The 16059-nt window shown below is 41.5% G+C and overlaps 1 protein-coding gene across 1 annotated transcript; it reads right to left on the bottom strand.

The window, feature by feature from the left end:
• Positions 1–266: 266 nt before the first annotated feature.
• LY96 (lymphocyte antigen 96) lies at positions 267–13828 on the bottom strand. Its single transcript, XM_061605485.1, has 5 exons — positions 13637–13828; positions 5757–5852; positions 4732–4860; positions 2868–2920; positions 267–1010 (listed from the first exon to the last, which is right to left on the bottom strand). The coding sequence occupies exons 1-5, from the start codon at positions 13740–13742 to the stop codon at positions 915–917; spliced, it is 480 nt and encodes a 159-aa protein (XP_061461469.1). The 5' UTR covers positions 13743–13828; the 3' UTR covers positions 267–914.
• Positions 13829–16059: the final 2231 nt, after the last annotated feature.

Genomic DNA, 16059 nt, shown 5'->3' with positions numbered 1-16059 from the left:
GGAGATGGTCTTGTGAGTGCAAAATGTACTTATTCACCTTAACATGAACAAATGGAAAGCTGAGGACAAGATACTAAAGAACAGAGCGATACATTGCACACATGGCCCAGTGGCGGCAGGGCCAGTGCTTGTGGGTCCTCTCCTACCATGAAAAGAACCATTAATGTGGTGACCCAGAAACTAGGCATGTAGGTCCCACTGAAGGAATTCATCCAACAATAATAATAATAATAATTAATGATAATAATTAACAACAACAAGCAGCATCTTCTGTTTTTAATCTTAAGTTTCAGTCAGTAGAGTCCCAAATCAAATCAAATAAATAATCAAATCAAAATACAATACGACAAGCAGATCACCTTACCATGCCATTGAGACATTTTACATGCATTGGCCTTGGTTTATATTACAATTCTGTGTGCAGTGAGAAGGATGGAAGCCCAAGGCTTACTCCTGTTCTGTGCCATACTGCATTTATACCCTGTACAACCTAAATGTATGCAGTTCGTGAATTATCCCAGAAAGAGAGGTGGGAAAACTGATTTTTTAACAAGAAGGAAAAGAAAAACACATGGATTTCAATAAGTTAAGGCAGTACTTTAATCACATACCGAAAATGCTTTGTTGAGTAAATTATGAAAGCACCAATAGTTTCTCACACACAGAGTGCACATATATGAACCCGTTTGGTGTGTATATGTGTGTAAATGTCTCACACACTGAACCTGCCTATCACAACAGCAGTGATAGAAATGAACGTTGGCATTCATCTTATAATTTTTCAGACAACAGTCCTGGAAAATCAAAACCTTGCAGCTGATGATTTCTGTGACCAGCTTTGATTCCTCTGCTCTCTAGAAAAAAGTTCTTGTGCTGTGAAATGGTTTAGTGGAACTTCCTCATCCGGAAATGCATTAAAGCTGCTGCTTAATGATCACCGTGTAATTCATACAAGCTATTAGCTCCTCATAATAACCAGAGAATCCTTTAAAAATAACTGTGTACTCTCCCTAAAACAAAGAAAATTTGTTAATTTGTAACTGTGAGAAGTGTTTCTGTTATGCATTCTTAAGTTACAATTGCATCTCAGGTAAGTCCCAACAATTTCTTTGGAGCTGAGGGCCAGTTTAGTATTACATGCTAAAGTCACTTCAAGATGATGTTTCAGGGGAATCGGGCATAGTGAGTCAGTTTTCTAAATGCTTCAAAAAGCATTTGTATTATTATATACTAGTTTCTGCCTCTTGGAAAATCATTTCAGAATTTTGGGCATCACAGTCTGCCCATGCCAGAGCATTCACAAGTGATTTTACACGATACAGTCCTTGGGAAGTTAAGCCAATCCAATTTGAAGCCCTGTGAGCATTCAGCTGCACATGTGATCCTCCCATACATGCAAACTGCTCATTCATTTCATTCAAGGCACCTTCATGTGGTCTCTACTGAAGTGAATGGCAAATATCTTGGTAGTTGATTGATTGGTTTACTATTGCTTTTGCTAAAAACTTCAGTTCATAAAATGCTTGCCATTTTGCCCAATTGGTTTGACACTCACTAGTATATGTCATGGGATATGCTGATGATTTTACCTCCAACTCAAAAGGGTGGACCCATCCCAAACCATTGATCCTGTGACCTGAAACAGAGCTTTTCAAGAAGCTGGTGCTGGTGCATGCTGTGATCTGTCACTGGTCTTGTGCACATGTCATGGTAGGCTACAGTCTAAAATAAACTATGATTTACCAAGAACATGCAGTGTGCTGGTACATGCTGCTCAACTGTAGTCACTTCGCTTCTTCCTTTCCCAAGCTTGGGAATAAACCACGGAGTACTAGTTTGCGTAATGTGAACCAGAACTTTTGGTTTGTTTCTCTCAAACAAACCACAAACAGTAAGCCAAGAACAAACCTTGGCTTCCACTTGTGATTTGTTTGGAGAGAAACAAACCATGAGCACTGGTCCACACATAATGCCATGTCAGCCAGACCATAGTTTGTTTCCTGGCTTGGGAAAGAGAGGAGTGAAGCAGGCACAACTGAACAGCATACACTAGCAGGAAGCTAGTTTATGGTAAACCATAGTTTATTTGAGACTATGGTTTACTGTGATGTGTGAACCAGGCCAATGCAAGAGCTCTACTTTCTGTTTTTTCTCTCTCCATACAATAGCTTACATGTAATTAAGGAAGTATAAGCTTGGTCTGAAAAGAAGCATCCCTGTACTTCCTGGATATTATTCAAACTCTTTCCATTAATTACTGGAACTTTTAAAACTCCAAGCCTGCCATTCCAGATGCTGGAAGCCTGCAGTATTTTTGCATGGAGAGAGACAAAAGTAAAATGAAATGGGATGGAATGGAATGCAACAAGATGACAGGCCTTTAATTTTATTGTGAAAGGATTGTTAATATATGTAATTGTGATTAACAATACAGAGGTTTTCATTGTACTACCAAAATGTTTCAGCTTCTGCCTTCATCAGCTGCTAACATACAAATGCTGCCACCAAGGTGGCAGTTATAGAGCTGAATACTCAGAGGGGCTTCATTTGCAGAAGCTAAGTAATGTTTGTACTGTCCTCCAGGTTAAGGCCATGTGGTGCCAATGTGTTGAGAGAGTATATCCAACAGTTATCCCTCTCAGTCAATGCTGCTGGATCTGTTGCCATCTCTATAGCTGTTATAGAAAAGTCCAACAGGCTGTGGCCCTCAGTGTTGAAATGTTTTCCAACTGGTTGCTCCACTTTTTTTGTCAACATACATACATACATACATACATACATATATATATATATATATATATATGTATGTATGTATGTATTTTATAAATGTAGCATTTTTCTTATAAATATTTAGATCTGTAAAGTACCTTTGGATATGTTGGCATTGCACCACTGATTCTCACAGTTGTGTTGATTGTCTCTGCAGAAGAAAAACAATGATCAAGAATTTGAACATGACATAAAGAACATCATTCCATTATTCTTCTGCAGCTTCAGAAGTTCACAAATTCCTTATGGGGTAATTTTAGAATAAATTTATTACTACTACTACTAATTTGTCGCTTTCCTTGCAAAAGAACAATAAGATTAAAACCAATTGTAACAAACTCATTAAAACAAAACAACAAACAGAACACAACCTAAAAACAGATCAGTACAAATAAAGACAGGTCTTGAAAGACGTGCTACGTTAAAAGAGGCCATTTGATAACTAAAGCCCTTCAAATTAAGGGCCAAAAGCCCAGGTAAAAAGGAAGGAAAGAAGAAAAAGGAAATGTAGAGGTGTAGCAACAGGGCAAACTGATGGCAGAGAAGAGATAACTCTGGTCTTCAGAGCTGCAACCATACCAAAACAATATAAGGGAGCATTACATCCCCTAGTCCAGCATTTCTTTCCCTTGAACTATCAGCCATATCATGTGGGGTAATTGCTGCAGGGTGGCCATTTAAATTTTACCATGTTAAAATATATATCTTTTTATGTATTTGCAAAAGTTTCTACACCACCAACATGAAGAAAAATACCATGGTGGTGAACGCATAAAATCAACTCTAAAATATACATTCATAAAACAAGTACAAAATACATCACAAGTCAGTAGATCAGATTAATACATCAACATAGGTAGATCATCCTTCAAGAAAAGCTCAGTGAACAGATGAGTTTTAAGCTGCCTCATGATCACTGGAAGCACATTCCAAAGGTCAGGTGCCACCACACTAAAGGCCCTGGTTTTAGTGGACATGAGGTTTTATTTATTTGAGCTATTCATATGATGCTTAATCACCAAAGAGGTGACACTTTGGGAGCATATGGTACTATTAAGAATCTCTTCCAAGGATCTGCAGTGTCAAAGAGGGGTATATAAGATAAGGTATTCTTGGAACTGTGTCCACAGTGCCACTGGAAACACTCCTAAACACATGTGGTGGCATGCTGGAAATTGGAAGTTCTTTATGGCAATCAGCTAGTTGCACATGATTGTCTGGCCACAGAAAATAAACCCTATGCACCTGTTGTGTTGTAGGAGTCAGCTGAGAGTCAGGTAGCCTGGCTTTGTTTGTGGCAAGGAACTGGATCATATGCTTGGTTGCTGAGGATGCCATCTATGGTCCAAAGCACGATATATATACAAGCCCCTTTGTACATTGCTGTTAGTGCAATACTGGTTTAGTCCTATGGCCATCAGTGATGGAAAAGTAAGCTAGGGATAAGAATTAGTTGTTACATTTAGAAAAATGTGATGGAGAAAAAAAAATGATGGCCTCATGTAAGGCTCACACTTGTCCCTGTAACTTTTTGCATGTATTCTGATTGTGTTCCTTCCAATGTAAGCCAAACTTATCGACACACAACTGCCCAAATACGTTTAGCAAGTAAATAGGAAACATGTTTTATTAATTTTACAGCATTTTAGACTCTCATTATTATTCTAGTGATCTGTGAAGACATTTGAAATTGTCTAGTCCAAAAGAAGAGATCTACTTAACATATGTGATTTTGAGAACAGTAAACATGATTCTAGCCTTTCATAAGTTTCTTAGATCACTCCTCATGTGCCCTGAAATACTGAAAAGTTCCTAACAGTGCAAGCCTATACATGTTTGCTAAGAAGCAAGCCCCTGTGTTTTCAATAAAACTTACTCCCAGAAAAATTTGTGTAGGATTTCAGGCTAATGGCAAATGTAGATTCTATATGTCAGCTAAACACTCAAAAAACCCACACTTGCCTCCCTTCAGAGCTCCACAAAATGTGTAGTCATCATCCACACCGTGGCAAAGAACAGATTCCCATTTTATGGCTTCAAAACCTTTAAACGACAAACTGACATGCGCACTCAGAATGGTTAGATCAGCCCCTATAAAAATAAACACAATAAAGCACATTGTATTACAACAATTTCAATTACAATTTCAACTATTTTCATTTGTTTTCTCAGGGAAGAAAAATATACACTTGCAGTGATCTAGAACACGTTCTGAATGCATTCAAATCCATAGGGATTCTTACAGTGTATTTTGTGCGATACTCTGGCTGAAGGAGACATGAATTGAAAACACATTTGTAAAGTCATTTGTAAAGGGTGACAACAATGCCAAAGGAATAACATACACTTCATTATGTCACACTACTATTCTTTCTACAAAACGTGGGTACTACTTACCTTTTAAAAAAATAAATCAGAGAAGTAAAGTAATTGCCCAAGAGATTATTATCCTCATATCTCTCACCAGAGAGAGAGAGAGAGAGAGAGAGAGAGAGAGAGAGAGATTAGTAGTGCATGCACACCTAGAATGCAAAACAGTTTGGGATATATAAAACCTTAATTCTTCCATGGTGTAATTGTTTCCCATATTCCCCTTTCAGTAGCAAACACAGGATTAAAACCTTTATCTATTTAATGAAAGTTCACTGAAGACAACTAACTCTCTGAAGCATTACCAAATATGAAAGATCCAGAAAATAATCACAAGTTTCATTTGCTTGCTAACATCCCAATGTTCCAGAGACCTTCTAAACAAAAAACAATGACAATATAACCCCGGGTCCTGTGCAAATTATGAGACAGGGCAATGCAACAAGTGGAGGTATCATTAAAAATCAGATGCCCCTTATGCACAAGTGGAAGAATTTTCTATGAGCCACCATTAAATACAACCCAGCAATGTGGAAAACCTTTAGAATGAAGTACATCTTTTTGCAGTAATGTAGAACAACGAGACTGGTGTTATCCAAAATAGGAAAATAACTTACTTGGAATCCAGAAAATAGTGCCCATCCATACTGAATGATCCTTTAATGAACATGGCTCTACTTCAAAGGAAAATGTGTTAGTGTGAGGACCTCCACCTGCATGACAAATAAAGTTAAATAATGTTGTAAATCTCATTACAAAATGACCTGAATCTTTGAACATTCCAATTGGAGCCCCTGCTGAAATGCACAATGTAACACACTTCACCTTTGAAATTTATGTGATGAATTGCTTGGAATATGCATCAGCTCAATATATATATAATGAGATAAGTTTCACTGTGCTTTCCATTGGCCGATGTGGCTTAGAAAGCATTCTGTGCTGCTTTTACTGGTTCAATTTTCCCTCCCCCAAAATACTGATGTATATCAATACTTTCTTTCAAAAAATTGATACTTTCTTTCAAAATATTGGTATTTTGAAAGGAAACATTGATAAATGAAAGAAAATATTAATATGAAAGTTCGTCTTACCCACTGTATACCCAGTCTATCACTGCCCTCTGCAGGTGAGGTCCTCCTGCATATGCCATCTTATCAGGTGGTCCATTCCGTACAACATAGGAAACGGACCATTAATGTAGTGGCACCAACCCTGTGGAATTCCCTCCCCTTAAATATTAGACAGGCACCACCTTTGTTATCTTTCTGGTGCCTACTGAAGACCTTCCTCTTTCAAGAAGCCTTTTAAGTAGTCTCTTTCAACAAGCCTCTTTCAACAACCCTTTTATCCCAGCTGCATCTGTGTTGGAATTGCTTTTTAAAATATTTTTAAATCTGTATATTTTTTTACACAAAACACCCATATTTTAAAGTTGTTTTGTTTTAAGATGTTTTAGAGTGCTTTTAGTGTTTTTGTTTGCTGCCCTGGGCTTGTTCTGAGAGGAAGGACAGGATATAAATCTAATAACAGACTAGACCAACCGACCGACCGACCGACCGACCGACCGACCGACCGACAGACAGACAGATAGACAGACAGATAGATAGATAGATAGATAGATAGATAGATAGATAGATAGATAGATAGATAGATAGATAGATAGATAGATAGATAGATAGATAGATAGATAGATAGATAGATAGATAGATGAAAGGAAAGTGGCTCTGCTTCCTCCTCCGCTGTGACTGAGGCTGGTCAGTTTTCACATTAGCAAACGGAGACTGACAGTTCTGCTTTTGGAAAGGAAAGGAGGAAAGCAGTTTTCAGTGCCTCTCCCATCTTGCCCTAAATCCTTAATGCGGGTGAGACTTGACATGCTTCCTTCCATTTGGATTATTTGAGTGGAGGGGTGTGGCACAGGGGGAGAGAGAGAGAGAGAGCTATGCTGTGAGTAAATTCAATACAAGAACATTATAATTTAAGGGAATATTCAAGGGGAAAAAATCCCGAATTAGGGGTAGCTGCTGAAGTTCAGAGCAAACAGGATCAGTCCACAAAATGGACAATATGTGGACTACTGAAAAATCCAGTGCTAGATCCAAATTCAGGGGAATTCTCACCCATCCCTCATACAAGAAAGTAGTACAGTGTGGATTTCAAATATGTTTCTTCTAAACAAAATGTACGCCTTGAGCTTGATTTGAACATTTATGGCATCTGTAATAATGGATGGTTGCTGTTAATATTTCATGATTTATATTCTGTCTTTTGGAATAAAATTATTCCAAGGCAGCTCATAAAAAAATTATGATGGTAAAACACAGTAAAAAGGTAAAGGTGTCCCTGCACTTATAGTGTGAGTCGTTTCCGACTCTTAGGGTGACGTCTTGTGATGTTTACTAGGCAGACCATATATATGGGGTGGGATTGCCAGTTCCTTCCCTGGCCTTTCTTTACTCCCCAGCATATGCTGGCTACTCATTTTACCGATCACGGATGGATGGAAGGCTGAGTGGACCTCGACCCCTTTTACCGGAGATTCAACTTCCTCCTTCCATTGGAATCGAACTCCGGCCGTGAGCAGAGCTTTGGCTGTGTTACCTCCGCTTACCACTCTGCACCACGGAGGGTCCTCTAGATTGCTGTCTTTTGAAATAGCTGACGTCCCTGGTAAGTGCTGCAAGGACAGGGACCCCCTGCCTGACCCTGGCTCCAGAGAGAGGCTGCAGTTAATCTTGCAGCCCCTTGCATCAGCTCCTGGCTGGATCAGGAGGCATAAAAGTCTGGTTGCCCTTGGGGAGCCACATAGGGAGTCCCGAGGGTGAGGGCGCTACCCTCTTCTATTTCTTTCTTTTTTCCCTAACGAATCTGGGGGAGGTTGGTAGTGGGGAGGGCATATGGCTCATGTGTAGTTCCTGTGCAGGGTGAGAGCCAGGGTGATAGGACAAAGTTGCCAGATGCCTTCAGAGTGAGAGTCTGTAACTGGCAGAAGGCTGGCCCTCCCTGGTTGTGAGACAGGAGGGGGAGTAAATGGGCCTTGTGTGAAAAAGTTTGAATGGGTATGACTGTTTCCAATTCTCGCAGAGGCCTACTGGAATAATGGCTCAGATAGGTTTTGTTGGTGGGCTCTTGCTGGGTCTATATCAGGTATTTAGGAGGAGTCTTATTAAGGAGGCGCATGGGTGATGCCACCCCAATTTCAGTAATCACGGGTAGAGGGAAGTATAGCCATGGGGAGATGGTGAATTACCATAGAAGATGAGAGCAACGCTATCTATGCCTTGTTCCTCCCTCCCACTCCTCTCATGGATGGGTTCCTTGTTGCGCATCTGCTGTGTCCGCTGGCCTGTGTGTGTTGTTGTTTAACGCAAGATCGGTACACAATAAGACCACTCTCATCCATTATTTGATTGTGGATGAAGGTGCCGATTTGGTGTGCGTTACCGAGACCTGGGTGGGTGAGCTGGGAGGAGTTGACCTGAGCCAGCTTTGCCCACCTGGATACTTGGTACAACACCAGCACAGGCTGCAGGGACAGGCGGAAGGAGTTGCTGTGGTCTACAGAACTTCCATCTCTGTCACCAGGAAACTACTCTGTCTTGAAGCTGGTTGTGAGGGCCTGCACCTGGTGTCAAGCGAAGGAGACAAGAAACTAGGGTTGCTGCTGGTGTACTGTCCATCCTGCTGCCCAGCAGCTTCTCTGACTGAGCTGGTGGAGGCCATCTCAGCTGTGGTATTGGAGGAGCCCAGAACAATAGTCCTGGGTGATTTCAATGTCCATGCTGAGGTTGCCTCTAATGTTCTGGCTTGGGACTTCATGGCCTCCATGATGACCATGTGACTGTCTCGTCACCGGCCTGATGCATAGGGCAGGGCATACCCTCAACTTGGTTCTTGGTCTAGATGGAAGAAGGGGTGGTCTGGAGATAGGGGGGTGGATGTCACCCCATTGTCATGGTCAGACCACTTCCTAGTGAAGTTTAGAGTTGTAGCTCTGATCCTTCCCTGCAGGGGTCATGGACAGATTAAGATGGTCCGTCCCTGGAGACTAATGGAATCCACTGGATTTTTGAATTCCTTGGAGGAGTTCCCGATTGATAGAGCAGGTGACCCTGTTGAAGCCCTTGTCACACTGTGGAACAGCGAGGCGCGTCGGGCTCTTGACATGGCTACCCCGAGCGCCCTCTCCGACATTGTGGAGCCCGGTTTGCACCTTGGTACACCAGTGAGGGCAAAGAAACAGGCTGGATGATGGCTAGAGTGCAAGTGGCGAAAAATGTGCTGTGAGCCTGATCGGGCATGAGTAAAACATCATAATCGTGCCTACTGTGTGGCAGTGAGGGCGGTGAAGAAGGCCCACTTCTCTGCCTCCATTGCATCCTCAAGTAGCCATCTGATGGAGCTTTTCCATAATGTCAGGGGTCTGTTGACATCAACTCCAGGAAATGGAGTCTTAGACCCTTCGGAGGCCCACCTGAATTGTTTGCAAGGTACTTTCAGGGTAAAGTTGCTCGCCTCTGTAGCAGTCTTGATGCCCCCTCCACATCTACTGTAGTCCCCATGAGGTGTCCAGTGCAATGTCTGCTGCAACTTCTTGGGAATGGTTTCAGCTGATCTGGCCTGATGACGTAGACAAGGTGCTTGCAATGGTGCAGCCAGCAACATGTCCTCTCAACCCTTGCCCTTCTTGGCTTATTAAAACTTGCCGAGGGGGTTTGACCAAATGGATCCAGGGAGTGGTCAATGCATAATTGCGGGAGGAAGTGGTTCCAGCCGCCCTGAAAGAGGCGGTGATCTGATCACTCCTGAAAAAGCTCACCCTGGACCCATTGGTTGCAATAATTACCAACCAGCTGCAAATACTCCCTTTTTAGGGAAGGTGATTGAGAAGGTTGTGGCGCAGCAATTGCAAGTACTCTTGGATGAAACAGATTATCTTGACCTGTTTCAGTCTGGGTTCAGGCCTGGTTATGGAACTGAATTGGCCTTGGTTGCCCTGATAGATGACCTTTTTTGTGAGAAGAAAAGGGGGACTGCGACCCTGTTACTCTTACTTGATCTCTCAGCTGCTTTCGATACATTGACCATGGTATCCTTCTTGGCTGACTTGGTGAAATGGGTATTGGAGGGACTGTTTTACAGTGGTTCAGGTCCTATCTCCAGGGTCATTTTCAGAGAATAGCATTGGGTGATTGTCTTTTGGGCCCCTGGCAGTCATGCTGTGAGTGCTGCAGGGTACCATCTTGTCCCCCATGCTGTTTAACATCTATATGAAGTCCTTGGGAGCAGTCATCAGGAGTTTTGGGGCAAGGTGTCAGCAGTATGCTGATGATACCCAGCTCTACTTCTCTGTAACATCTGAATCAGGAGAGGCAGTGCAAGCCCTGGACTGCTGCCTGGACTCGGTGGTGGTCTGGATGAGGGCCAATAAACTGAGTCTGAATCCTAGCAAGGTGGAGGCGCTGTGGGTTGGTGGTTCCTGATTTCAGATAAAGGTCAGTTGCCTGCTTTGGATGGGGCCATACTCCCTCTGAAAGAGCAGGCCATAGTCTGGGGGTTCTCCTAGATACATCTTTGTCGCTAGAGGCCCAGGTGACCTCAGTGGCTAGGAGTGTCTCTTACCAGCTTCAGCTGGTAAGACAGCTGCAGCTGTTTCTGAACCGGGATAGCCGGACCGCTGTTGTCCATGCACTGGTAACCTCCAGGGTGGATTACTGTAATGCCCTCTATGTGGGGCTGCCCTTGCGGTTGGTCCGGAAGCTGCAGCTGGTGCAAAATGCAGTGGCGAGACTGCTCACTGGGGCAGGGTATCACCAACATGTCACCCCGCTGCTGAAAGAATTGCACTGGCTGCCCATTCACTACCAGGCCAAGTTCAAGGTTCTAGTTTTGGTGTACAAAGCCCTATACAGCTTGGGACCAGGATACCTGAAAGACCGTCTTATCCCTTATATACCCAGTCAATCACTGTGCTGTGTAGATGAGGGCGTCCTGTAGATACCATCTTATCAGGAAGCCTGTTCTGCACAACATAGGAAATGGTCCTTTAGGTACCTACCCTGTGGAACTCCCTACCCTAAAATATTAGACAGGCGCCATCTCTGTTATATTTTTGGTGCTTATTGAAGACGTTCCTCTTTCAACAAGCCTTTTACGTTGAGACGTTATCCCAGTCTGCTTCTGTGTTGGAATTGCTTTTTAATATGCTTTTAAACCTTTTTTTTTTTTTTTTAACCCAATATGTTTTTTAACCTTTTTTTAAAAAAAGAAATGTCTTCAAACCTTTTAAAAAAATGTTTTAAAAGTAGTTTTGTTTTAATGTATTTTAATGTCTCTTTTTATGATGTTTTAAAGTGTTTTTAGTGCTTTTGTGTGCTGCCCTGGGTTCCTGCTGGGAGGAAGGGCGGGATATAAATCAAATAATAAATAAATAAATAAATATTTTTACATGCACCACAATCTTTGAGTGGTGAGAGATTGTGGGGGCAACGCTTACCTCAGGTTTGGTTTCCTTGGAATGAAGGTCACTGAAGACCATGGAGTATTTTTGATATATGGTTTTCTTTGTACATATATACAACCTGAGCATAATTTGGAAGGGCTCACACCATTAATGTTCCAGTCTTACTCCCCCATTAGGTTTCCAGGGAGCCCCCCCCCAAAAAAACCCATAGCTTTGTTTACAGCAGAAGATCAAGTCAAGCCTCTGTGTCTTCCCAGCTCCAGATGACTCTAGCCCAGACTAGCCCCTGGACTATTGTTCTCCTACCCATAGGATGACATGGTGTCCAGTCACATGAAGAAGGGGGAAAGGCCTATCTCTTTCTTCTGGAAGCTTCATTAGCTAGTTGTTTGTATGGCAACACATCTGTACTTGGTCAGCTCTTCAGACATGTAAAAGAATGCTTAACTTTCTTAATGTTAAAAATAATTAATGGCTCTGCTAGGGCCATTATCTTAACAAAGAGACTGGTTTGACCACTTCAGCAGTTCCTTTTGCTACAGACTCCCTGAACTACAACTCCCATCAGCCCCAGCCAGCGCCATGCTGGCTGGGGCTGATGGGAGTTGTAGTTCAAAAAAGTAACTTTTCCAAGCTCTGCATCTTACAGATGTAAAACCACAGGCTTGGAGGGAACCCAAAGGTATCATCCAAACCAAACCACAAACCTATAACAATACATTCAATAAAATCATTCAATATAACATTAAAAGCCCATAAACTTTACACTGGACCTAAGTTAATTTTTTATGTGATCTTGATGTGTCTTCTGTTGCACTCATGTCCTGCTTGTGGACTTTCCATAGGCATCTGGTTGACCACTGAGAGAACAGAGTGCTGGACAAGATGGGCCTTTGGCCTGATCTAGGAGGATTCTTATGTTCCCTTTTCTGGAGATACATAAGTGGGCATCCTAGTGGAGCACAATGGCACTCACTGGAGTACACAGGACAGAATATCTTCCCTCTACATACTGCATTTTGCTGCTTTATCCATTGATCTGTGATGATGTATGTTGAAATCTCTAGAGTCACCTTTTTATGATTAACCATTTTTGGGTATATACCTGCATTTTTCTAAACAGCAGCAGTAGCATAACATTTTCATTAGGACTTACTGAAAATCATTAATTACTGAGCTATCTTTTGAGTTTCACAGAACTCTTCTTCAGACTAAATGTAAACAAAAAAGGGAAGGAGGCAGAACAGAAATATTGGGTGGGGGCTGGCAAAGAGCTTGGCAGAGGTCAACAGCAATATGTGACAGTGTTAAGACTGTTAATGAGGAAACTGTCTACAGACTAATAGAGGGACAAATTAACTAGATTAGGCAACAGAAACACATGACTGTATCTCTGGTCTCTGTAAAATTTAACAAATCACAGTCACCTTGTGGGGAAAGAGGCTGATTCAGATCAGGACTGTACAGGAGGTGTAAACCCTTTTACACATACACACTTTCCCCTATGAAAACTGCTTCCCCAAGACTAACTGTCATGTTAGGAAAAACATGTATACGTTTAATTTTTCCTGATGTTACAAATAAGGTGGGAGTTGATTTTTTATTGGGGAAAATGGGGTAGGTAGAAAGAGTTACACACACACTCCAGCACGGTCCCAATCCAATTACAACCCTACCCCAATCTGCTATTTGCAAATGTTTAAACAGACCTGAAACACAAAAACAAATAAATTTGGCTCTAAATTAGTTTCTGCCAATGATGAAAGATCTCAGATTGCAAGAAAGTATACTGGGACCAAGAAGCAATGTCTTATCTCCCTTGAAAACTATACAAGCCAGCACATATTCAGATTGTTCTACAGCATTATTTGGAACACACATTTTTCTGGTTTACATAAAGAAATGGGAATCAGAGACAAATTAAGGTGCACAATCCTAATGAAGATCCTGGGAGTTTTAATCAGGGAGGGGAAAATTACCCTAATTCGTTCACAAATGCTATTGCAAGTGAAGCCCATCTGATGCTTTACTTACTACAGTTGGAATATAAAATGTCCAGGTCGTCTGTTCTGCAAAGCAGGCGTTTTTCTTGTGCCACAGTAAATCCACAAACAGAGAGAATCATAACAAACTGGAACATGTTTCCATGCCTTTAAACCATTTTAACAGCAGTCAGATAGAGGGATATGAGTCTGTATTGCTTCACTTTCATTTAAGAGGAAGAAAGTTACGCCTAGTTACCCACCCTTAGACATGTGATTTCTGGGACTTTTAAAAAAAATCCTCAGAAGCTATAGACATTTGAAAGCCATTTCCGGTAGTCACTATTTGTTTAAGGAGATGAATTTTGTCTGTACCTAATCTCTATACCTAACCTTATTTCGACAAAACTACATTTGTGTGTTTCGTGAAGTGAATTATAAAAGAATTAAAAAAGAGAAAACTGTTGAACTATCGTGTTTATCTCACACTGTCAAATAAGGAAGTGAAAGATTATATTCTTAAAAAATGTAAATTTGCTTAACAGGAAATGCAGGGCCCCTCCAAACAGCCTTTTTATTGTTCATTCATGATTATTTGTACTCATGAAGATGGCTGTGTACACAGTACACACTACATTTAAAGCACATTTCCCCCTCCAAGAATTCTGGGAACTGTAGTTTGTTAAGGCTGCTGGGAATTGTAGCTCAGTGAGGGGTAAAGTACTGTTCCAGGATTCAGGAGGAGGGAGTTGCTTTAAATATGTGGTGTGTATGTAGCCAGTATAGCATAGTGGGGAGGAGAGCTGGGCTAGGAGTCCAGAGTCTGTGAGTTCAAATCCCTGCTCATGTCTCCTGGGTGTAAAGGGCCAGCTAAAGATCACCCCCACAAAGAGTGGCTCAGGGGTTACGTGCCCTGCCACCTGTGCAGCTATGGGCAAGCTGCAGAGTCCCAAGGAGCCCAGTTGCCCCCCAGCTGGCAGTTGCGGACAAGGAAGGGGCTGGCTTGGGCAGCTGTGGCAAGCTAAGCAGGCCCTAGCCAGCTGGGGAGGACTAGCCTCAGAGGGAGGCAATGGTAAACCCCCTCTGAATACCGCTTACCATGAAAACCCTATTCATAGGGTAGCCATAAGTCGAGATCGACTTGAAGGCAGTCCATTTCCATTCATGCCCCCAATATCAGGGTGGTTATAGGCAATCCCACTTTCAATCTCTACAAAAGTTTCAGGATGGACATAATGCTTTCTGTGCATGTCCCATAGCTTACTGCTGAAATCATATAACTTTGCATATCACAAATGTTCTGGTGCTTGTGTTTGAGCTATTTTTGTTGCACTATAGCACAAGAGTGTCTCTCCAGACAGCTATGATTCAGCAACATTGGAGAAACATTTCAGAACAACTAATAAAGTGGAATAATGTGTGGATGGTCCAACACTCAGAAATATGTAGTTGATACAAGGTAGTGGATGAAAACTCTATTATTATTATTTTAAATCAGAAAACATTTCTAGATCTTTCAAGATAAGGGTTTGTTTCCTTAGAATGAGAAGGCACTCAGGACTTGTGTTTAATTTTTTCATTGTGTTTTTAAGATTTGTGTCCCACCCTTCTTCCCAAAGGAGCTCAAGTCAGCAAACATCAAAATTTTAAAAGAAAGAATTTAACATAAAACAAAGCATATATAAATCATTTAATTTTTTTAAAAAACAGTCTGAAACCTCTGGAACATTTAAAAACATTGAGAAGTGCCTCTGTAACATTTGCTTTAGTTACAAATATACACGTAGAGCATACTAGAAACAAAATAGGCATGCCTAAAACAGACAGCAAAGATGCTAATCCTGTATCTGATCCCCGCAGAGAGTCACTGACTCACAAGGGATGCTTTAGCTCACAGCTCTCTAAAATTCAGCCGCAAATAGCTTCAAACTGGCCAAAGAGTGTCACATTCTGAAGGCAACAGGAGAGAGACTTCCAGTGAAGAACATCTGACATTTACTTTCATTGATGAAACTTCTGATCATTCTGGGTTATTAGCAAGCTATCAGCTTAACAGAGAATATTATTTATTTATTTATTATTTATATCCCACCCTTCCTCCTAGTAGGAGCCCAAGGCATCTCCAAGTAGAAGCAACTTCCCCCCAACTTTGTATGCAGTTCCTCAACATCTCCTGAAGGTGCCTCATTCTTCCATCCCATCACAGTTCTTTCCTTCTTGTTCATTAACTCCTTGTTTTTTTGAGCTTTTCAGAGTGTTTCCCCCCCTCTTCCAAGCTAGCTTCAGAAAAACTGGAAGAGCTAGTATTTTATTTGATTTTTTAAATTTGGATTTTTCAAAAACTTTTTTTCCAGCTTGTATGGCTTGGGAAAAACCATCTCTACTCCCTGTCTGAGAACAAACTAGTCAGCTTCTGATGTTTGTATTTGTTTATAGCACACTAAAGTTTGTTGTTGTTATGTGCCTTCAAGTCGG

This window comes from Rhineura floridana, chromosome 1 (assembly GCF_030035675.1).
Source record: "Rhineura floridana isolate rRhiFlo1 chromosome 1, rRhiFlo1.hap2, whole genome shotgun sequence".
Lineage (NCBI taxonomy): Eukaryota > Metazoa > Chordata > Lepidosauria > Squamata > Rhineuridae > Rhineura > Rhineura floridana.
This window is presented reverse-complemented; position numbering and strand designations above follow the sequence as displayed.